The sequence below is a fragment of the Protomyctophum bolini genome (genome assembly GCF_963924005.1).
Source record: "Protomyctophum bolini genome assembly, chromosome: 20".
In the NCBI taxonomy this organism is placed as follows: Eukaryota; Metazoa; Chordata; class Actinopteri; order Myctophiformes; family Myctophidae; genus Protomyctophum; species Protomyctophum bolini.
The window spans coordinates 11,207,791-11,231,417 of NC_137881.1; the positions used below are offsets into that span (position 1 = coordinate 11,207,791).

At 43.1% G+C, this 23,627-nt stretch overlaps 3 protein-coding genes across 4 annotated transcripts in view; 2 read left to right on the top strand and 1 right to left on the bottom strand.

The window, feature by feature from the left end:
• Window positions 1–75: 75 nt before the first annotated feature.
• On the bottom strand, window positions 76–4,782 carry cUnh11orf68 (chromosome Un C11orf68 homolog). 2 transcript variants are annotated; one of them, XM_080792494.1, is made up of 3 exons: window positions 4,693–4,782; window positions 1,898–2,083; window positions 76–1,471 (listed from the first exon to the last, which is right to left on the bottom strand). In XM_080792494.1, the coding sequence occupies exons 2-3, from the start codon at window positions 2,075–2,077 to the stop codon at window positions 902–904; spliced, it is 750 nt and encodes a 249-aa protein (XP_080648620.1). In that variant the 5' UTR covers window positions 2,078–2,083; window positions 4,693–4,782; the 3' UTR covers window positions 76–901. The 2 variants fall into 2 exon arrangements, with proteins under 2 accessions (XP_080648620.1, XP_080648619.1); XM_080792493.1 differs by lacking the exon at window positions 4,693–4,782 and adding an exon at window positions 2,568–2,679.
• Window positions 4,783–6,335: 1,553 nt separating this feature from the next.
• drap1 (DR1-associated protein 1 (negative cofactor 2 alpha)) lies at window positions 6,336–13,464 on the top strand. The gene is made up of 7 exons (XM_080792498.1): window positions 6,336–6,518; window positions 7,086–7,158; window positions 7,562–7,655; window positions 8,929–9,057; window positions 9,986–10,076; window positions 10,434–10,519; window positions 11,824–13,464. The coding sequence occupies exons 1-7, from the start codon at window positions 6,477–6,479 to the stop codon at window positions 12,050–12,052; spliced, it is 744 nt and encodes a 247-aa protein (XP_080648624.1). The 5' UTR covers window positions 6,336–6,476; the 3' UTR covers window positions 12,053–13,464.
• Window positions 13,465–18,513: 5,049 nt separating this feature from the next.
• Window positions 18,514–23,627, top strand: part of LOC308335796 (mitogen-activated protein kinase kinase kinase 11) — a 66,078-nt gene continuing 60,964 nt past the window's right edge. Inside the window, exon 1 of the mRNA XM_080792998.1 lies at window positions 18,514–20,633. Coding sequence (XP_080649124.1) covers window positions 19,847–20,633 — 787 coding nt within the window. The 5' untranslated portion in view covers window positions 18,514–19,846. The remainder of the gene's footprint in view (window positions 20,634–23,627) is intronic.

Consider the following 23,627-nt stretch of genomic DNA (forward strand, 5'->3'; position numbering starts at 1 on the left):
CCTATTTGTTAAGTGGTTATTGTTTTGTCACAATACAAAAAGGCTAACACTGAGCAATAAAAACACGTGTTATAAGACACTTCAAAAATTAATCTGTATTTGGCAATTCTGTAGTAACAGCTGTGGAAAAAGAAAGCAAAACAAAATGTAAAAGAAAGACATTGCCTGCCTTAAACATGTTTCCTTAAAGCGAGTTTTGTTCTCCAGTGTTGGGTAGGTAGCGTTAAGTGTAATTTCAAACAACCACTGTTTAACATTAAGAAACCGCTCAGAATTATTAGACAAACTTGAAACAAAACCTTTTTGGTTTGTATGCCAAAAGTACACATTCAATCTTTTTGTAGAAAAAACAGCATTCAAGTAAAAAAGAAAAAGTCATGCATTATGAACAAACATACAATTTTTGCAAAACTGTTTTTTGTAGAAAAACAGCATTCAAGTAAAGCAAACAAAAAAACCTTCATACATTATGAAGAAACATATCCTGCCTTACAATCTTTTTTGGAAAACATTTCTTGTGTCGGACATATTGTCCAATAAAGAAAGAAGAAGCATTGATCATTTGTTTTTAACGGAATAGCTGAACATATCGATAGGCATTAAGAAATGTAGACAAAAAAACATTATTTTGTAGGCCATCTTCAATGCCTGACAATCAACAGCTATGTCAGTCATGATCAGTTGAAGGACAGCCCCCAGCATTACGTGACTATATTTTAAGTGGATCTCCTTTTTAATCTACACCTCCTCTGGGCTGAGACGATGCACCTTCTGGCTCTCACGGTTCCTATGTGTACAACAACACTGTCGTGCCAAGATGCTGCCTAGAGCAGGTGTCTCTTCCGTCAAGAGATACCTGCTCTAGGAACTTTCTCGCCGCTTCTTTGTGCGCACCACGCTCTTATGTGACTTCCATGTTGGTGACTTTGTTAGTGACGAGCGAGCGCCTGGGCACGCACTCCAGGTCGAACTTGCTCTCGTAGATGGTCGGCGAGAGCTTCCAACGGTTGTTGCGGTATATGCCCAGGTAGGTGTACACGTCGGGCTTGTACGTGAGCGAGCACTTGACGCCCGTGGCGCGGATGGCCGCGTCCAGCCTCACCACCTGGTCCTCCTCCGTGAAGTTCTCGTTGTAGGCGCAGATGACGTGCTTGCTGTTCCCAGGGTCGTGGGGGCTCACCTTGCACGTCTTGATCATGCCGTCGGCCGTTGCTCGGGCCACGCACTCCCAGGCGTGGTCCACCTTGAAGCCCGTGTCCAGCATCATGAGCCACTTGCCGGAGAGCACGCCATGGTTCAGGGCGAGCTCCTTGACCGTCTGGTGGTTGACGGGCCGGCCACTGGCCAGCAGCTCGTCCCAGCTGTCCTGGAGGCCGTCCACGTCTCCGTCGCTGGGGCAGTGGTCGGGTCCCAGCACGGCGATCCACCCCACAGGGCTCCGGCCCTCGTCCTCGTCTCCAAATCGAGACACCTGTGGTGATATGAGGGTTTTGGGACAATCGATATTAAAATTACACGTCACGGTTATTGTGGCAAAGAATAACGTTGCGTTGCAACCGGGCGGCAACCAGTTATTTTTCAGTGGATCTGCTATTTTTGGCTAATTGATTTGTGTAGAGTGAAATAAGAGCGTACAAATGTGTTCTTTACAATGTCCGCTTCATCAAGTATAGAGGATTTCAAGTGGTATTTAATTTGCAGCTCAACAAAAGCCAATTCATCCTACTGTATGTACACGATAAATTAAAACGGTTTTCAAACTTTTTTTTATACTTTGAAAATAGCTCAGAGTTACAGCCACAGGATCCATTTGGTTCCTAACTATAGATAATCTGGGGAACCCCTGGAACCGCCTCAAGGACCCCTGGGGAAGGATTAATTATGGTCCCATGCCTACCTTTGATGGCATGTTGCTCTCCAGCCAGCTGTCAAACTCTGCCCTGGGGGTCCTCCGTGAGTCAAAGATAATCCAGGGGTCCATGTCTGCTGCCATGGCCTCCGCAGCATAGGTGTCTGCGGTGAAAACATTGGGCTTCTCCGACACCCTCTCTTCTTCTGGAACCACCTCGGCCTCCATGGTTGGCTGTCGAAGTGAATAGAAACAAATAGGCTTTCTTGGGTTTAAAGTCCTCTTACTAGACCCCTTTCCCAACGTTGATCAAAATAAAGATTATTCTACATTCTTTGTGTAGTTAGTAGACTAGAGTTCTTGTAAATTAAGTAATGAGGATGTTTAACAATAATTTAACTATTGAGAGTAAAATGAAACCTTTCATTTCTCGAGAGTTAAAGATCTACAATAAGGGTCCACTCTAGTTACCAACTCTCCATCATTTAGCTGGAGACCACCCGGAACTTGGAAGCCCCTCAAGGACCATATAATTATTCCTCAATCAACGTTGTACACTGAATGAAAAGCTACAGCTAGCCACACGCTAACTGTAGCATCATTAGCTCCCATAGTTAGTTGATTCGTTCACTTTTGCATGCATTTCTATAATAATACGCACTTTGTTTTAAACGCTATACAGTCGAACAGTATTACACTTGCATGCACGTACACTTACACAACACACCAAGCCGACAGTAGACAATGAGAGTAGTTTAGGCGGCGTTCCGTGCTGGAACTAAAACCCTCACAATACAATATCCTCACTCACTCCACTAGTCCATATTCGCACCAGTGTTGCCAGGTAGAGAGAAATAAGCAAACCAGGTCTATAACAAATTAACCTCATCTCACCAGGCTTTCCACCCCCTCTGACAAAAATAGACTAACGGTATATAAAATTCTATCAAATCTACAAGATAGAATATTGTCGATAAAAAATCTTGAAATTAAATGTGGAAGATTTTCAAAACACTTTAACAACACGACACAATTACAAAATACTGTATGTTCAGACAGGGGTGCGGTCAGGGTACTATAACGTGTATAATTTGTTTCTCCTCAAATTAAAAGTGAGAATTTGGAAATGAACATATTTGAGAAGAACCCAATAATTAATCAATGATTAGCCCAAACTACACTTTAGAAACAAGCAATGTATGATGTGTAAGTGTAAATTACACTTGTTTACAATAGGGCCCACTGTGTAAAGCTTTATGGCAGGGATACTCAAATAGATTTACCTGTGGGCCACATTACAAAAATGGCAAGGGGCCAGGGGCCAGTAGATAAAATTACGACATTAATGATACTTGATAACTTCTCTCTTTCAATTGCTTTATTTTCGCAAAATGAAAGCTATGACCTTTTTCATGAAAAAAAATGAGTAGTGATATGGCTGACTGAGTAAAATAAAACAATCTACCTGAAAATAGATAGCTATAAGTGAAGAGCAATTTCCGCAATTTCCATTTCCGCATTTCCGCAATTTCCATTTCCACCATTTCCGCATCTCTCCCCCCCCCCCCCCCCCCAAGCTTTTATTTTCGTTCGAGTAATAGTACAACTCTAATAGTATTACTTATAATAATGTAATTAAAGATAACTTCATTCAGATTTATTTATTTTTATTTCATTTTCCAGATTTTTCTTCTTATTTTTTTTAGATTTTCATTGGTGGGCCAGTCATAATGGTCCCGCGGGCCTGATGTGGCCCGCGGGCCTGAGGTTGAGTATCACTGCTTTATGGTGTCGTCCACAGTTAACAGTTTTGTATTGAGGTGTACTTGAAATGTACTGTAATTCTATAAACTGTTAATACATTCTTCAATCAAACAACTTTACAGAAAAAGAAGCCCAAAGTCGCTTATAATAAGCAGACAGGGCAACACTCATTCGGACTCTTGTGTTTGCAACTTTATCGACACGTAGTTGTTTAACAGAGAGACAGAGAGCGCAGTTTCTTTTTCTTGTGAAAGCTCACACACACACACACACACACACACACGCACGCACGCACGCACGCACGCACGCACGCACGCACACACACACACACACACACACACACACACACACACACACACACACACACCCACACGCCGCCCTATAGTTATTATAACCCGTCAGACTCACCCAGGCCATCATGGATTAATGTCAAATAAAATCTTACTGAAAATATATCTGTAGTAAGGTCAGGTCAGGTCCTAAATGTGTCCCAGTGTGAATGATGTTCTACTACAACATCTGCCAAGTTGCCAACCATGAAGAAACCAGACTGAGGTTTTTAAACTTTGCATTTATATGAAATTTCCGACACTAATAAGCTATTCTTCAGAAGAAGATGCTTCTGAACAGAACATAATATTTGCTAGTATATATAACCACTTCAAATCTTCTATAATCTTAAAATAACAGCCATCTATATTGGCTATTTATGCCAATGCTTGAATACAAATGAGTGCAATCATTCGTCGTCGCGACGGAGAACATTATTAATCCAGCTAGTGGTAGTAGTGGTTTTCAACCAGTGGTCCGGACTGGAGTCCAGCAGGTTCCAGGTGGTCCCCACTCCAAATGATGGAAAGTTGGTGAGAGCTCTCCTAATGGTACCAACATCAATACAGCATGTATAATTGTGGACAAAATCTTATCCAACAACAACAAAATATTCTTTAGTTTTTGGTCTGAGAGGCTAAATGTCATCAAATGGTGGTCCGTGGCTCAAATGCTGAATAAATAATAGAACTTGATATGAAAAGGGTTGAAAACCACTGCTTTAATGTATGCGTCATGACTCATCTTACCTGACAGCTAGATCTGCATTGATGTCAACATTAACAAGTCAATGAAAATCCATTGATCTGACCGCCTGGCTGCTGCTAGCGGGGTGTTACACTGCTATCAGCAACCTATCGAAGTTTGTCACCTTACAAAACTATATAGCCTAACATGATGACGCCATGTGTGGACGTTAAAGGACCACTTCACCACTTTTCAACCTATCTTCATATAATTGGTCCTCATGTCCTCATTGGTCCTCAATAAAATACCACAATTTTTTCCTAATCCATCTGTGTCTCATAGGAGGGCTGTGGGCAGTTCAGAAACAGGTGGATCACCACCCATCACCACCCACCAGGCAAACCAGGCATACTTAATGAACTGGTGGGGGTGCCCACATAAAAACGACATTTTAACAAATACTGTACACTTTTTGAGTGGTGCAACCACTCCAAGGAACAGCAATGTCCGTGTTCACCTATGTATGTGGCCATGAGCACCAGTATGACTAGTACCAGTAGGGGCGATGTTGTGCCAGAAACAGAGAGAGAGAGATAGTGCTGCACGTGCTGCACTGTTGCCTGCTAATGAGAGAGAGAGATTAGAGGGGGGGGGGGGGGAGTTGCACCACTCAGTTCACACGGGTGTGATTTTTTTCAAAAAATCTTCCTCCTTATATAACAATAAGACCGGATGATTATGTTTTAGGGTGGAAAGAAAAATAATGGCACTCCATCTTTAAAGACGTTTACGTGGCACGGACAAAGCCAACTCGGTTCGTGACAAATCATGACAACAAACACAATATTTTGGGCCGATCAATTAATAATAATCAAATAATAAAGAAGAAAATAAAGGCAGGATACAACACTTTGTTTTGTTTTTCTTCTTATAAATTATTTGATCGGCCAAAAACATTGTGTTTATTGTCATGATTTGTCACGATCCGAGTTGGCTTTGTCCATGGCGTAACCATCTTTAAATAAATACTTTTTGAAAGGCCTATGGAGAAAATGAACGGGGAATCATTTCCTGGGCCACTTGTCGTTCTGAAACAGACTGTGGCGCTCTATTTGAGAGATCACATCAAACACGAGGTGGATTCTGGCAAATACTGCGCCATGGAGGTCAAGCTGGACCTCCAAAAGTCTTTTGACATCGTAAACCACTCCATACTGAATAGCCTACTGTCTGATTAATAAGCTAAAGCAATTGGTTTTGATAGCACATCAGAATGAGCTGGATGCACCCTCCTACCTGGAGGGGAGAGAACAGATGGTGGAGGTGAACGGAACACAATTAACCCCCCCTGAACTCGGTAGAATCTGCACCTCGCTGATAACAATTAAACTATACACCTGTAAAACTGAATCAATTCTCTTTAACCCTCAGCAAGGCAGACGGCCTCTCAGTTAAAGTGGGTGACAATATTATCACAAGAAAATATTAAATGACCTACCTAGGTTAGTAGGTTCCATCCTGGAGGCAAATCTTTCCAGTGATAAAATAGGATCCCATATCCATATGGTTAAAAATCGGTCTTTAAATCAATTAAAAACAGCGACCCCGAACGTAACAGATATCGACGGGTCACCGATGTCCGCGTAACGCCGAGGAGGAGGGAGGGGCGCGAGAAGAGTGACGTTTGACGACGCAGGCACTAAGCTAAGGAGCTAGCTTAGCTTAGCATTTGCAGCTAATATCTGTGCTGTTGTTGTGTGCGTGGTGCTGGTGGAGGCGACTTGTTGTGAAGGAGACTTTGTTTATTATTATTATTTTAAAGTTAGCCGCCCGGGGTGACGTAACAATGCCCAGCAAGAAGAAGAAATACAACGCCAGGTTCCCTCCGGTGAGTGTTAACAGTTTGCTGCTCACACATCAATCACTGATGCTAGCAAGCTAATGGGCTAGCTGGCTGCTGCTCTCTCCCATGAGTGGGAGTTAGCCTAGCATGCTAACTGGTCCAGAGGTATTATTTATTATGCATGTTAAATTAATGACTGATGCCTTTCAGTGTGACAGCCAACACCAGTCATGAAACATGAGCTTGTGTCGGGATTTTGTGAACCGATACGGTTAGTCGATATATTGTTTTAAGCAAGTTAATTGGAGCTATTAAGTGAAAGTGCACGTTAGCTGGTTAGCCTGGTGTTGAGCTGTCAGTTGCACTGACATATACACTGACTAACATGACCTTTTGTGGCAATGCAATAAATCAGTGTTGTGCTACAGTCACACTGATACACTTGTATTGCAACCAGTTGTGTTGCATGCATTGCAATAAGCTATACACTCAGTTAGTTATGGCCTGTTTACTTTATATATATATACACACACTCTCTCTCTCTCACACACACACACACACACACACAGATTGTTGGTTGTGTCTGTCTCTCTAAAATGTTTCTCATTACAGGCAAGGATTAAGAAAATTATGCAGACCGATGAAGAAATAGGAAAAGTGGCTGCTGCTGTACCTGTCATCATATGTATCCTTCACATCTTAAAACGATTTTAAAGCTCCAGTGAGTCTTGTTTGTGATACTGTTCTCATACATATCTTCACTGATGCAACAGTGTCTGATAAAACGTTGGTATTATTGTGTTTTTAGGCCAGTAGCAGGACAGCATATTGTAGAGTATGAGGTTTATATTATTATTATTTGTATTATTATTGCACTTTTCGATGATGGGTCTCTCTTTATTTTTTTGCAGTGGTACTAGCTTAATATTTAGACTCTCGTAGATGTATTTATCTATTCTGATATTTTCAATCTAAGCGTACTTTCCCCTAGCCCCACTCGGGACCCCCGTAAAGTTTTGATTGATTGAATCAATACTTTTATTAGCAGTTTGAAAAAATACCATTATTATCCTTAATTTAAACTGAAGCACGAGCACTGGAACTCTTCCTGGATTCTCTCCTCACCAAGGCCTGTCATGTCACACAGTCTCGGAATGCTAAGACAATGACAACATCACACCTGTAAGTCTGTCTGTCTTTTGGAGTGTGTATCACCTTTTAATAAGCCTGAGTTTTTGCTCAAACAGTTGCACACTTGCCAAATTGCACACACAGTGCCATTCCTCAACACCCCAATCGCCCAGGACGAAGTTCACCATCCTTTCTATTAGTAACACCCAGTGCCCAGGACGAAGTTTTATCCAAAAGACGAAGTTTATTGATATGAAAACCGATCGCACCGCTCCACAGCCTAGGATCCGCCTGTTGCGCAATCCTCCATGTTGCACAAAAGTGGGACGTCATCGAAAATGTTCCCCCCTTGTTTAACGAAAATCTTAAAACTTTAATAACTCGCGATCTAAATCAACCCGTCCAATTCTAAGAAAAGATCCTGTGTTAGACAGCCCCCCGCTGTCCAGTCGCTAGTCGCGTTAGATTTAATCATTGTTGTTGTCGATCGCCGTTAGTGTTTTGGCTACATTTAGCTGCTCTAGCCACATGCGGTATAACGTCGGTAAAAGTGCTCCGTTGCTATAAATCGCTTGGGCGCTATGACTTAATGGATTAAATAATCCTGGGCAATCGGAGTGTTAAGTTAACACCTTTAGCCAGATAATGATAATATCTCAAACTTATATTGTACCCAAAGACTCATTACATGGGGGCAAGAGGAAGCAACAAAAATAAAAACAACTTTATTATAGAGTTGTTTTCCGATACCCATACTGGTATCGGAACGGTTACTCGAGTCGGGCCGATACCACCCTCAAGTACTCGTACTCAGAATCGGCCCACATACTTTGACCCGAGTACCAAAACATCCAATTGACACTTGGCTGAATTAATGCAACGGGAGCAAGTCTGACCCAACACCGCAGCAAATTGCCAAAAACTGCTGATCTACAAGCATAAATGACAAGACAACTGACAAGTTTAGATTGGAGATCCATCTGCATCTATGAGAAAAAGGGGGTAATAGGTGGTTACTCGACCAAAATAAAGTACTCGGTACTCAGCATCGGCGAGTACAAAAAATTAACTACTTGTACTCAGTCTGAGAAAATGGTAACATGGGCAACATGACGTTTGAGGAGAGCAGAGGTATGGGGGAGCCAGGTTGTTTAGTGCTTTGTAAGTGGTTAGGAGTATTTTGGGCACTTCATGATTTTGTGTGCAGCAAAATAGGAATATACATTAATTAGCACACTCAGAAAGTGTCCAAAAGATATGGCACAGTAATGCGTGTGTGTGTGTGTGTGTGTGTGTGTTTACAACTTTACACCTTTCATTGCAGGAAGCAATGTATAGAGCTGGAACAGCAGTTTGACTTTCTGAAGGAGTTGGTAGCGACGGTGCCGGACATGCAGGGAGAGGGAGAGGAGAACCACGCAGAGGCAGGAGCAGCAGAGAAGGCCCCACGCAGGTGCATAATGCCAAGGAACAACACACCTTTATTTGGTCGTCGTCCCCCCCCCCCCCAGGAGCAAAGCTTTTAGTTAAAAAATGTTTACTTTAAAAAAATATATACTTTGATAAAGATTTGTAAGCACTACACGCTCATGTGTATCTGCTATTTTTGAATAGCTTTAAAGTTTAATGGAATGGTTAAAGTGGTTAAAATGACACAATTGCTTTCATGGGTTTTATGGGTTAAGCCAGGAAATCATAAACCGCATAAACAATGTTAGAAAGTGTAATTATAAACAATTACCTTGACAAAACCATCAGCTATAATGGAAAAGAAAAGTTAACTTTAGCTGACTCCACCGAGGCCTGCTCAGCAGAAAGAATATGGCACTAGTCGTCTAATGAGCAATAACATTATCGTTTAAGACATGCCGGATCGGTGGTTCATGTGTGTATAGACTTCCCTAAAACACAGCCACAGTCGGAATGCTCGTTTTTTTATTTCATTTATTTCACTTTTCTTATCAAGGCCCATTATTCATTCAGCATTTGAGCCACGGAACCACCATTTGATGACATTTAGCCTCCCAGACCCAAAACTAAAGAATATTCTGTTATCGTTGGATAAGATTTAGTCCACAATTCCATGCTTTATTGACTGATGTGGTGCCCTAGGAGCGAGAACAGGCAAACGTTGATAAAAATAACAATTCTTCAAATTTTCTAGAATTCTTGTAAGTTGTAAATTATGTAATGGAGAATCATATAACATATAACCCAAATGGACCCATACGGGTCCATTTGGTTTAATTTTACGCTCAAGAGTTAAAGATCTATAAAGGGTCCATTTGGTTACCAACTCTCCATCATTTCGCTGCATGGGGACCACCTGGAACCCCCTCAAGGACCACTGACTTATTGTGTTGTCATACTCTTGTCCCCAGAGGTAGAAAGCCAGGGAGTGGTCGCAAGAACGGAGGAGCGGGCTCCAAAGGCAAGGACAAGAAGCAATCAGGCACAGAGTCGGAGCAAGAGGTGCGTGTGGTGGAAGTAGAAGTACTTAACATTTTTAACTTAAGTAAAACTTACCAATACCACAATATAGAATGAAAGTATTGGAGTCAAATTGTACTTTAAAAGTACCAAAAGTAAAACTACTCATTATGCAGAAAGTCCCACTTCAGTTATCAAAATGTATTGCAATTGTTTTGAAAACGGCAGATCTGCAAGCTCTCAACGTGTGTTGGGAGCTTATAGCTTGCTCGTCCCGTGCACGCACAATGTCATTAAATTGGCGTGGTACCGGGGAAGAAAGTGTGTGTGTGTGATAACACAACAGCTCTGATACTTGTTGCTCGTTTCTCACTGTTGTCCTTGTTGCCGTGGAAACAGGACGACTCCGAAGACAGTGAGACAGAAGAGGAGGAGGACGGATCGCAGTCGAGCACAAACCTGCAGGCAGCGAACAGGTTCCACAGGTGGGAATCAGTGTTGATTTAAAAAAATATTTTACCATCTTCCATTCTGGAGATAATTACCTTTTATGTAACACCTGCTTTTGTAGTAGCGGGCTCTTCTTGAACAGAAAGCCGAGTTAGGAGCTGTTTTATGTCAGACGTTGACAGGCAGTTAAACACAAAAAAATCCTATACATTCTAATTTCTATACACCGAATGAAAGCCCTGAATGTCTACTTTTACGAGGGAAAAGTACACATTGATCCCATTTACCTTTCGTCGGTAATTGGCTTTTGTATGCGCTAAAGAATGAGCATATGGGAACATATCGGGGCTACGTTACTACTGTTTTGTTTATTTTTTATGAAGATTATGATGATGGCGGATAGGATGCAAAGACGCGTTGTCATTATTTATCCATCTATGTACGTGTCTGTCGCTGTGTATCGTTCCAACTCGGCTCGCCGAGGGACGGTGTTTTATTTATTTTTTATCACGAGGGCTGTGCGGTGAATCAGGACTGCTTGATGTATTGTCCGGGTGTGTACAAAGGCCATTGAAAGTAATCAATAAAAACATGCGCTACGTGTCCTGCACCGGACCGTTGGGATTCCCGCACTGGCTGTGTTAACCCATTCTGACCTGAGATCAGATTCATACGAGGTTTCCACTGGACACACACTGGTCTGATGAACCCATTCTGACCTGAGATCAGATTCTAAAAATGTCAGTCGTTCTTCGAATTTTTCAAAAATAGCAGACCTACAAGCTCGTATCGTGCCACTCGGTGGCGCGATATGAGCTTGTAGATCTGCTATTTTTCAATAGGTAAAGCATAACATGATGCTAACACCAAAATGGGTGCCCGGTCAGAATGGGTTAACTTATACTGGATCTTTTGTCGACTAGTCCCTTCCTAACATCAGAGCTTAGTTTTCATGTAGTTTCCATTTAGTTTTCGTCAGTGAAAAAAAGGTAGTCGACAAACCTTTTTCATCATAGTATTAGTCGACGAAATCAACACTGGAGGGAATGCATGTAGACTTCACATAACTAACCACCTGAGACCTGCTTGATGTTCTACTTGGGTACATTTTTAACACTTTTACTTTTGCCCGGGAATTTTTCAGAATAAAGGCGTTCGAGAGTTCCCAGCAGATGAGGCAGATTTTACTCTGAAAAGCCCCGCCGTGTGTGTGTGTGTGTGTGTCTATGTACAAGATTCTCTGCCCCGGCCTGGTGGAGAATGATCATGAATCCATCACAAACACACTTGGAACTGTGTGAATGTGATCCACCTCTCTCTGCTCTCTTGTCACCCACAGCCCGGACAAGGTGCCCTCCCAGTACCCGGCGTCGTACCCACACATAGGCAACATGGTGCCCGATGGCGACCCCCCGCCACAGGCCCAGAGCGACGGGGGCATCGCCGCCATGCCCCCTCTGACTTCCTTCGCCCCTCACCCCTCCATGATGGGCGTCCCGCCGCCGCCTCCCACCACCGCGCCGCACAAAGACGAGGAGGATGACGACGACGAGGACTATGACTCTTAGCTCCCACCACCACCAAGCACGTCTCTTTTACCTTTTTTATTTTCCTTTTTTCTTAAGTTGCTCTTAAGGTGGGCTGCTGCTCTGCGTTGGGGGATAGGGAAAGACTTTTGATTAACAGCCCACGTTGACAGAGGAGCCCCACAGACACACCAGGCAGGCAGTATAACGACATGCTGCCACGGATGATGATGATGATGATGATGTTAGAACTGCTTGTATCATGTTATGTGTTTTAATTTTCCCTTTTTATTTTTAAAAAGAAAAAAAAAGAACAGAACTCCTTATTTTATGCTAGAGCAAAGAAAGAATCCAACCGGGGGTGTTTTTTTAAAAGTTGTCAGTCATTCAATTTGGACTACAAACAAAACGGGATTCGTCAGTGTTTTTTCTCACAAAGTTGCCACCACCCACACACCCCCAGAAAGGAATAGGGTTTTTTTGTGTTTAACTTGTAGGTTTCTGCTTTGCACATTGGTTTCTCTCTCTCTCGTTTTGTCAGTATAATAATGGACATTCATGGTTGTTGAAAGATGCATATCACACACCTCGACACTCAAACCCTCAGGTTGGTATGAATTCATGATAGTTTAAGCCTTTTATAGCCTTCTTCGATCATGCAACGGAAAACGTCTCAAGATGAGTTTCACGGCTTCAATGGCTTATGAAGTATTTATATGAAAGTGGTCGTCACTTGAAGCTGAAGGGAACAGTACGTCATCGTCTCCGGAAAAGAAAATCAGTGTATGAATCTTTGCTTTCAAAGTACTGTTGTGCAGATTATCGATCAGTCTTACTTCCTGGCTTTGTCGCAGCTTTCTGGTATAAATTGTATAGGCTGTGACATGTGTAAAGGAAGCAGGTGTTATATCATATTTTTACTATAGGTTAGGCAACAGCACCGTTTGTGAATTACTTTACATTTAAATTTAACGTTTTATTTTTACAAATGAATCCTCATAAGACAAACCACATTAGCGAGCATGCAGATGAACCAGGTAATTATGTTTTTGTTCATTGTAAAGCTGTCGGTTAAAACACATAGCTGCTCTCTCACTCACATTTAGAAGAACTGTTATTTGTATTGCCAAGGTGAGTCCCTTTTGTTAAAAAAAGGCCATACCTGTCCGAACACACGATGTGACCTTTGGACCAGAACTTTGTTTTTAAAGTTGTGTAACCTCCCCCCCCCCCCCCCCCCCCCTAAGCATCTGCCCCGGTCGGTCCATTATAATTTGTAAGCTTCTTGGCCTATTTAGGCCACCCCCCCCACCCCACTATTTTGAATAAATGTCTCATGATTTTTCTATATATTCTTTCCCCCTCTCTCTTTAAAGCCTAAACCACACCAAAGGGTCGGGTTGGGAAAAAAACGTTTTTAAGGTAAAACACACCAATGCAACTCATTGAGTTTCAATGAGTTGCATTGGTGTGGTCTGTTTTGTCCCAACCTGACCCTTTGGTTTAGATTGTTTTAAATGTATGCATTGAAGAAAAGCAAGAGAGATTCCCCCCCCCCCCACATGTAATGTCTGTTGTGATATGAAATGTAGGGCAGTTGAAATTGACACTGTATTGTAAAACTTTTAACATTCTTTTTATTTTGTATGGGTGAGATAAAGTTCCGATTTCAATTAAAAAAGACAGTCCAAAAAACCCACGACGCCGTTATTGTTTCTGCTTCTCGTAGACGAGACGAGCGTGTTGACATGATTCTCACTGTGCTTAATGTATGATCTGTGACAATGCCCACACTAGAGACCTGCGGATTGTGGATTTAGCCGCGGTTGCTGCGGTTAACCACAGTTTAGGATGGATTTGGGTCATTAGAGTATATTATAAATTAATATTGGATTAACCGCGGTCCGCGGGTGAAATAATGCAGGGAATAAATTAATGCCATCTATCGGCTTATAACTTTTAAAACGCACACAATCTCGGAAAAACCTCGCAATCAGGATCTATGAATTTGAATAATAGATTAATGCGGGTGGATTATAAATATGCACACACGGATTTGGATGACAAAAAAGCTCACCCGCAGGTCTCTAATGCACACGTTTCACTTAACATTTGTTTGTTTTCAGAGGCTATAGTGAAACTGGCAACAAGCCTGATCCTAGCTGTGGCATTGGAAGAACTTAACGTTGCGCAAGAAAGACCTCACCTGATGGTTTCGCTGCAGTGGGTGAAACGCATCGTTTGTTGTTGGCTACACCTGGCTGCCTTCTACGTTTCATGTTATATGTTGCTTTTTTTTGCAGTTCTTCTGGGGGAAGTTTATGAAGGATGCACACAATATACTGTTGATAGATAATACTGCCTGTGACTCATAACAACGTCATGCGTCACACACACTCACACAAGGGCCTGGTTATGCTGGATGCCTTTTCACCTGTCCTAGACCTGCCACTAGTCGGTTATATGGGTAAGCAAATCAGATAAAGCACAAGATGGTACAAGTCTGGGAAGAGCCTCTCTCACCAGTCAGTGGCCTTATGGTTAGAGTGTCCGCCCAGAAACTGGGAGGTCGGGTTTCGATCCCCGGCCGGGTCATACCAAAGACTAAAAATGGGACCCAATGCCTCCCTGCTTGGCACTCGGCATCAATGGGTTAGATTGGGGGGTCAAATCAACTAATCAAATGATTCCCGAGCGCGGCACAGCTGCAGCTCACCACTTCTTGGCTGCGGCTCACAGCTCCAAAAGATGGGTCAAATGCGGAGAACAAATTTCACTGCGGTAACGTGTGACAAATCGTACGACTTTGACTTTGAAAGTAGACTGTTAACAGTTCCAGAGATAGCCCTGTATGAGCCCACTGACCCAACGTACACAACTGTCCTGTAAAATAAACATACATGGGCAACTGGGGGCCACATGCCGCCCCCACCTTCACTTGATGCAGCCCGCAGGTTAATGGCCGAATACTGATTATTTAGTTCAGCGGTTACAATTCCAAACATGACTCTCTTTTTTCAGTCCATATTAGCTGAATGACTAGTATTAGAATTGTCTCTTTTTTATGTCCATTGTATTTGTATTTAGTTCATAAAGTTAACTAACTAAATGCATTTGAAATTCAATTAAAAGGAAACTTTTCCAATCAAAAAAACATTTCAATTCAAATATTAGCTAAACTAGCTGATCTACAATGCCAGAGTGAGGGGTATGATGTTCGCGTGACCCGAAATCCCGATGACCTTGGGATACATCACTGAGGATACGTCCCAGTTGCATCCATGCAATGTATTTTCGTTTACAAGCTCAAAATGTGTCTCAGTGTGACACGTTTTGAGCTTGTTCAGATTAGCTACTTTTGCTATGACAGAAATATGCAATGTGGAAATATTGTGGCCCTCTGGAGTGAGTGTGGAACTATAGTGGCCCTCTGGAGTGAGTGTGGAAATACAGTGGCCCTCGAGTGAGTGGAAATATATAGTGATCCTCTGGAGCGAGTGTGGAACTATAGTGGCCCTCTGGAGCGAGTGTGGAAATATGGTGGCCCTCTGGAGTGAGTGTGGAACTATAGTAGCCCTCTGGAGCGAGTGTGGAAATATAGTGGCCCTCTGGAGTGAGTGTGGAACTATAGTGGCCCTCAGGAGTGAGTGTGGAAATATATAGTGGCCTTCTGGAGTGAGTGTGGAAATATAGTAGTCCTCTCCATCGTCAAAGTTGCCCACCCCTGCTGTAGTGTAAATACACAGACTGGGCCCGGCCACACACACATTGCTCTCATGAGTGTTCAGTGCACACACACACCCAGGCCCCTTCCTCTCCTCTGTGTGTGTGTGTGTGTGTGTGTGTGTGTGTGTGCAGCGTTAAAAGCAGCAGCAGCCTCTGAGCTCTGTTATAGTCTCTCCCCCCCCCAAACTGGGGCCACCAAAAACAACTGCATCCTTCCTGCACAAGCGATGACTCAGCAGCATGCTGGCTGGGTGGGTGGGAGGGTGGGTTCGGGTGGAGGTGGTTGACTCTAGAGTAGACGCTGGGCGTTTGACCAAACAAATATGATGGGCTATTTTTTGGGGAAGGAGGGGAGCGTCAAAGAGCTGGCAGAAAGGAAGCACACTGTTTCCACACAGCAGCCACCGGGCAAAGGTGGACCACCCCCCCCCCCATGAAGTGCTGGACCCCTTGCACTTTCTTTCTCTCTCTCTCTCTCTCCTTTTTTTGAAGGGCACTAGCCCCTTCTATGTCCAGCTTTGAGGGTTGACATTGTCCTATTAACAACATTGGATGCCATTCCTTTTGTTGTTATTTATTTTGTTAATAGGACAATAGGCCATTCATTGTCAATGGCAGCCATTGACAATGAATGGCCAGTTTTGAGTGTTTGTGTAAACATAAGTGATTAATGTGTGTTTTGTAATAATCCAATTCGAGAAATAAGTAGCCAAACTTAAAGTGCAATATTCTCCTCTGAGATGTAGTGTAGTAGAACTATTGAAAATTGTAAATACTGAAGAAACTTAAAAATAGCTCAAAATTGTACCTAGGTAGGATAAGTAGATTAAATACAGTACTTGAGTAGATCTATGTACTAAGTTTACGACAGGCTCCTGTCTCATCCACCACATCTGATTCTTTTTTCTTTTCCTGTTGGGAAAAGTACAGATCCCATTGATCGGAGGGGTCACGCTGTGATTGGCTACTGGGTTAACGGGTTAACCCACTGTTTTTTTCTTCTTCTTCTTTTTTAGCTGTTAAGTTGTTTAATTTTAATAAAGCTATTAAACATTGGGGTTGATTGAGAGCTACATCAGCAAACAAAGATTTCGTAGAGAATATGTTGAGAAGGTTATGAATAATAATGTGATTTCGAAAAACAAGTAGGTGTAGGCTATGTCTAAACAAACATAATTTTGCTGCTGTGTAGGCTACTTTAGTGGTTCTCAAACCTTTACATGTCAAGGACCCCCAAATTGACACTTTATTAGCCCGCGGATCCCCATTTGAAAAGAAATGCCAGTGGACCCCCATAAGATTTATCTATGCTCTAGCAGTGATTTTCCAACCATTTTAATTTCAAGGACCCCCAGTTTGACATGCATTAGGCTTCGGAGTTTGGACCCCTATTTAATGGAATTTCCCTCTGGGAACCCAGTTTATTTTATAAAAATCAATGTTAATTTAACTATGAGAGTGTACAAATTTGTACACTTTCACAGTTAGAGATCCATAAACGTCGATTTGTCTCCTAACTATCATTTAGCTGGTAACCCCCCTGGAACTCCCCCTAGTTCATTCACATAGCCTCGCATTTTTATGTTCAATGGGCTACACCAGTGGTTTTCTACCTTTTTCATATAGGTCCATTATTTATTCAGCATTTGAGCCATGGACGGTTTGGACCACCGTTTGATGACATTTAGCCTCTCAGACTGACTAAAGAATATTTTGTTGTCTTGGATTATGTTGGTACCAATAGGAGAGATAACAGGCAAACATTGATCAAAATAACAATTATTCTACATTCTCTAATTATGTAGACTTCTAGTAAATTAATTTAGGCATATGTTTAACAATAATTTTAACTCTTTCTTGAGAGTGTAAAATTGAATTGGACCCATAAGGGTCCATTTGGTTTCATTTTACACTCTCAAGAGTGGTCCCCCTCATTTAGCTGGGGACCACCTGGAATCCCCTCAAGGACCACTGGTGGTCCCCGAACCACTGGTGGTCCCCGAACCACTGGTGGTCCCCGAACCACTGGTTGAAAACCACTTGGTGCTGTGCTGTCAATTGAGCACGTTGCCTGGACAACCAAACATCCAATTACAAGTGTAATTGACTGGCTGTCCCTCTGGGCTATAGGATCTAGTATCTACAAAAAAAGAAAAGTTGTCAAACCCCACCCTCTCCACTGACTGTAAGCATAGACACAGTGTTGCCATGTCTGCTTATTATAACCGACCTTGGGCTTGTTTTTCTGTAAAGTTGCTGTTGCGGGTTACTGTTTTTGTGTAGTTGTAGTTGTTTATTTGGGCTTGTTTCTAAAGTATAGTGCCAGTTATTTCTTTGGGCTTGTTTCTAAAGTGTAGTTGTTTATTTGAGCTTGTTTGTTTCGTAATGTCATTAAACACCAGTGATTCTCACACATTTCAAGTCAAGGACCTCCAGATTAGTGTATAATTTTGTCCAACTAAGGACCCTACATCTAAAAACATTTTGTGCGAAAATGTTTCAAATAATATTCCACATTTTGTCATATTTCTTTTTCAAATATCTTAGTCAGGCTTCTTTTGGGTTTGTGTGCATAGACCCTGTTTGATTGATTGAAGTTGTATATTAACAAACGGTCACTTCTTTCCCCAATAAGTTTTGGAAAATAGCCTGTTCAGGCTTTTCTTTTGGGCTTGTTATCAGAGACCCTGTTTCGCAATCTGGCAACCCTGCATAGACGTAGAGTGGTGCGAGAAGAGAGATCCGGACGGAGTGAATGTTACAACACCAGAGTGAGGAAGATGATTATGATGGAGTACATCGGCCTATGGTGGATTTATATACAGCAATAACAAGTTTGTTGTCCGAAAAGTTTTACGGCTGAGGGAAACGACAGCGTTTATTTATTTGGTGTTGCTGTCTGTCTGTGTTTGTGGAGAGTCTAGACTGCAAGAAGAAGGTTTGAACCTACACTACTCTTCCTGTTAACTGTCTAACTCGGGTGATACAAAGTGTCTTGATTGGTGACACAAAGTTCCCAACAACAAAAGAAAACCGTGATAAATATGGATACTTTGACGCAAATGGATGCAGGATTATTACTTCTTTGCGCCCGAGCAGCACAACAACAACAACAACAGAGTTTGTGTTAAAAAAAAACCCAGCCGTTAATACGACGGACGGGTCTGAGTTGGTCAGTTGGTTGTTGTAAACTTTGCAGAGAGGGAGAGGGAGAGAGAGAGAGAGAGAGAGAGAGAACACGGGATCGGATCGAGCAGGACTCAATGCTCCTTTTCCTGCTATTCTTCTCCACTTCTCGGTTGTTTCCTGCTTTGCTTCTGGTGGTCACTGACTGCACTTATGGCTACAAATAGCCTATAGACCTCTCCAAATGGAAAGCAGTTAAATGCAGTTGTTGGAGCCTTCATGCTGTGGGTTTACTACTAAACACTGCACAGCAAGCATTAAAAAATGCTTTGTTTAAAATGTTTTTAGGCCTATAGCATTTTTTTTATATATATAATTGAAATATTAGCTTCTTTCAAATTTAGGGAATACGTATCCAAATCAAGTCAATTCAATTCAAACTTTATTAGCGGACTCAGGTCCATATACGAGTGTATATGAATTAATGATGTGGCTGTTTCTCACAAGTAGTAGTACTATGGGCCAACAACACAATTGATAATGCGCTCAAAGCATGTGTTCATGGGGGAAACACCACCACAGACCACACCACATCAAACAAATAGAAACTTATTCAGCAAGAAGACAATTCTGCCTTTCTGAGGTCTGACAGACGGCCTGGCTATCACACAAATCACCTCCGTTTGTCTGACGATGGCTGTTGTTTCACATGGAGACCCGCGCACTCGAGGTGGAGACGCATGAAAGACACTTGTTATCCAGTGGCCATTGAATCGCCTCTACTTACTACTGCCTACTTGTTGCTCAAGCTTTATTTGAAGTTTTGAACACACTTCACTGGTCCCTGATGCACCAACAACAAGAAAGACAGGAAAGGGGGAGAGACGCAATAATAGAGTACTCTTCTGTACTTTATTATTTTCAAACCCGCGGGGTACAGAAGTATCAAACGCGGTCAGAACGTCTGCTTATCGTTGAGGCTCCATGGAGCCACTGAAGAAGATATTCAGCCACAGTCCGCTATCAAACTGGAAGAACTTGGAACAGTCTCAGAAGGGAGGGAATTTCACCAACCCTGTGTGGACGGCCCTCTTCGACTATGAGGCGTCCTGCAAAGACGAGCTCACGCTGCGCAAGGGCGACCTGGTGGAGGTGCTCTCCCTAGACTCGGAGATCTCTGGCGACGACGGCTGGTGGGCGGGCAAGGTCAACAACAAGGTGGGCATCTTCCCCTCCAACTATGGCTCCTTTAAGCCACCCAACGGCTACGGGAAGCTGCCCGGTGTGGGCGGGCACGGCGGCAGCTGCTGCCCAGTGGTGCATGTGGTGGACGCGGTGGTCGACAACAGGTTCGAGCCTGAGGCCGTGGACTTCCGCGAGCTGAGCCTGGAGGAGGTGATCGGCGTGGGCGGCTTCGGCAAGGTGTACCGCGGCACATGGCGCGGCGGCCTGGTGGCGGTGAAGGCGGCGCGCCAGGACCCCGACGAGGACATCTCCGTGACGGCGCAGAACGTGCGGCAGGAGGCGCGCCTCTTCGCCATGCTCACGCACCCCAACATCATCGCCCTCATGGGCGTGTGCCTGCAGGAGCCCAACCTGTGCCTGATCATGGAGTACGCGTCGGGCGGCGCCCTGAGCCGGGCGCTGGCTGGCCGGCGCATCGCGCCCCAGGTGCTGGTCAACTGGGCCGTGCAGATCGCCCGCGGCATGCTCTACCTGCACAGCGAGGCCATCGTGCCGGTCATCCACCGAGACCTCAAGTCCAACAACAGTAAGTCAGTCCAGTCCAGTCGGTCAGTAAGGGTCGATTCATACTCCTATTTTAGAGCCGAATAAAAGTCGGTTTGGCGCTGTAGAGCCTACAATTTGACGTCATTTGAGGTTCGGGGGGGCGGGTACCGTCCTAAAGTCGGCTCTTCGGTGCTACTGAAATTTTCTGACGAGCCGAAATCATTTCGGCACTACAGCGCCGAAACAGGAGTATGAATCGGCCCTAAGGCAGACATGCACCTTCACTATAGCACCAGCAGCCTCTAAAACAGTAGTTCTCAACCAGTGGTCCTTGAGGGGATTCCAGGTGGTCCCCATGCAGCTAAATGATGGAGGGACAGTTGGTAACCAATATAGATCTTTAACTCTTGAGAGCGTAACATGAAACCAAATGGAATGTTTTCATTTTACACTTTTAAGAGTAAGATTATTGATAAACATCTACATTACTTAATTTACAAGAAGTCTATACAATTAGAGAATGTAGAAGAATTGTTATTTTGATCAACGTTTGCCTGTTATCTCTCGTAATGGTACCAACATCAATACAGCATGGAATTGTGGACAAAATCATCGTATTCAATGACAACCAAATATTCTTTAGTTTTGGGTCTGAGAGGCTAAATGTCATCAAATGGTGGTCCGACCTTGGCTCAAATGCTGAATAACAAAATTTACCTTTATGTGAAAAGTGTTAAAGTGTTCTCAAACCTTTTTATTTTTAATATTCAAGGACCCCCAAAACTTTCACTGTTAGAGTTACAGACCCTGTAAAGGTCCATTTGGTTTGGAACCCCCTCAAGTCCCTGCCTGGACCCCACTTTGAGAATCACTGCTGTAAAGCAACTACAAAGTACATGGTGGACCAATAATATTAAGCTGCAGATGGTTGTCAACAGCCAGCCAGCCTAGCTTTTTCTCCTACGCAGAAAGAAAATCATTTAACACACCATAGCGTGTACAAATGGCACCAAATGGACCCATTACAGATCCCCAGTGTTTGGTGCTATTTGTATTTTGTAACACTCTTCGGAGACATTAGCAGCAGCAACACTACTGAGCAATATTACTTACAGTGCAATAAACTAGTGGAATTCCCCAGGCTCCACATGGTACAAAGTAGAGAGTCATTCATCTATCAGTTTGACCCCGCTCCCAGTCAGCCCAGCTTCTCTGCTGCTAATTAGAGTGAAAAATGCTGACATGTTTGCTGGGGGTTTCTTTGGAGCGAAGGCCCTGTGGCATTGAGGGAACATGGTGTACTGGTGGTGAAAGTTATACTGTGGTGGTGGCAAGGCTATCCCCAAACAAAGGCAACTTTATCCCCCCACTCGTCGTGTGTAGCTCCACTATCTTCATAAACTCAAACATGTCGGAACATTCTATTACCATGTTTTTCTTTTTTGAATGACTGTCGGCGGAATAAATAATTGTTTTTTTTGTTAGATGTTGTACTGTCAGTACAACTGACTCGATCCAAGTTTGTTCGGATGATTGTTGGATATTTTGTATTGTATAGGTTGGATTACATGTATTAGTAACTCATAATTCTTACGCTTGAGAGCCCATCTAAGCCAGTGGTTCGGTTCTCAAAAGTTTTTCATATCAAGGACCCCCTATGTGACACTTATCAGCCTGCGGACCCCTATTGGAAAAGATTTGCCAGGGACCCCCATAAGAGAAGATCTTCATGGCTCTAGCAGTGATTCTCACCCATTTTAATTTCAAGGACCCCAGGTTGACATATTAATGTAACTCTGAGATTGTACAAATGGAACCATTTGTCTCATTTGTTTGTACACTTTCACAAGTTACAGTCCCATTGGAGTCCATTTTGTTTCCTAACTATCATCTAGCTGGGGACCCCCTGGAACTCCCTCAAGGACCCCTGGGGGTCCCCGGACCCTGATCTAAGCAAGGTTCTGTGTATAACCGGATGCTTATATTGCACCAATTGAAGATTGTGAAAGAGTTTTGTTCATAAAAAAGTTGGTTGGTTACTTTGATGGTAAAGGTCAGGAATTCTGGTGGGAGCGTTTTATCCCAACACCCTCCACAACTGGTGCATTTGGACTTTGATGCGCTCTGGGGGTTTGTGGGAAGACTTGCGTCAGTCTTCGGGCCCTAAGCCCATTTAGGAAGGTTAGGGAACGTGTCACGCTTTAGCGTTTTTACCACTTTAACCATTATTTGAAACTTTAGATGTTGAAAAATGGCAGATCTACAAGCTCATAGCGTGGCAGCGAGTGCAGCGCTACGAACTTGTAGGTCTGCTATTTCTTTTTTGAATCGAGAAAATGTGGCGCAAATCTTTGAATATTATGCTTTCACAGCGAAGGTGGGTCCTTGACATGAAAAAGTTTGAGCACCACTGATATAGAAACATAGGGCTTTTCAGAAAACTGTCAAGATTTAGAAGACATTTTGTAGAATCTGGTCTCGGTCCTAAATGGGCTAGCTAGTGTAGACATGCACTCGGTGGACAGGAGGACCTTGTCATTATTGTCGCATTGCCAAGGCTGACAATATTGGCTCTTCTGTCCTTTTTGAACACTCGGCTGTATTAGCAGCACCTCTCCTGGTTAGCTTAGACACTGAGCCACCTCAATTCGGAGAGTTCCTATCTGTTATTATCATTCCTGTGACGCAGCAGATAAGGCCTGTGAGTTGACGAATCTCACGGTCCACAGTTTGTTATTTTTTGACACCTCTCTCTCTCTCTCTCTCTCTCTCTCTCTCTCTCGATGGATAGATAGATACTTTATTTGTCCTTTCGGAATTTTGTTTTGTGCCAAGCAGTCATCAGGATACAGAAAACATATACGAACAAACAGATCACAGTACATTGACAATAAAACAATGCCAACAGAAGACATACCGGTAGTCATAGTTCCAAGAGACATCACACTTTATGCACGGAACTGAGATGGGGCCTGCTTGTCCATAAGTTTCTCTCTCTCCTGCAGACGTTCATCGTCTGAACTCTAGACCAGTG

What these genes read in the sequence shown, in the direction of transcription:
- drap1 (XM_080792498.1), top strand. Translation starts at nt 6,477, where the DNA reads ATGCCCAGCAAGAAGAAGAAATACAACGCCAGGTTCCCTCCG. An exon ending in GCACAGAGTCGGAGCAAGAG is followed by an intron (nt 10,077 to 10,433) that starts GTGCGTGTGGTG and finishes CCGTGGAAACAG; the next exon opens with GACGACTCCGAAGACAGTGA. An exon ending in GCAGCGAACAGGTTCCACAG is followed by an intron (nt 10,520 to 11,823) that starts GTGGGAATCAGT and finishes TGTCACCCACAG; the next exon opens with CCCGGACAAGGTGCCCTCCC.
- cUnh11orf68 (XM_080792494.1), bottom strand. Translation starts at nt 2,077, where the DNA reads ATGGAGGCCGAGGTGGTTCCAGAAGAAGAGAGGGTGTCGGAGAAGCCC. An exon ending in AGAGCAACATGCCATCAAAG is followed by an intron (nt 1,472 to 1,897) that starts GTAGGCATGGGA and finishes ATATCACCACAG; the next exon opens with GTGTCTCGATTTGGAGACGA.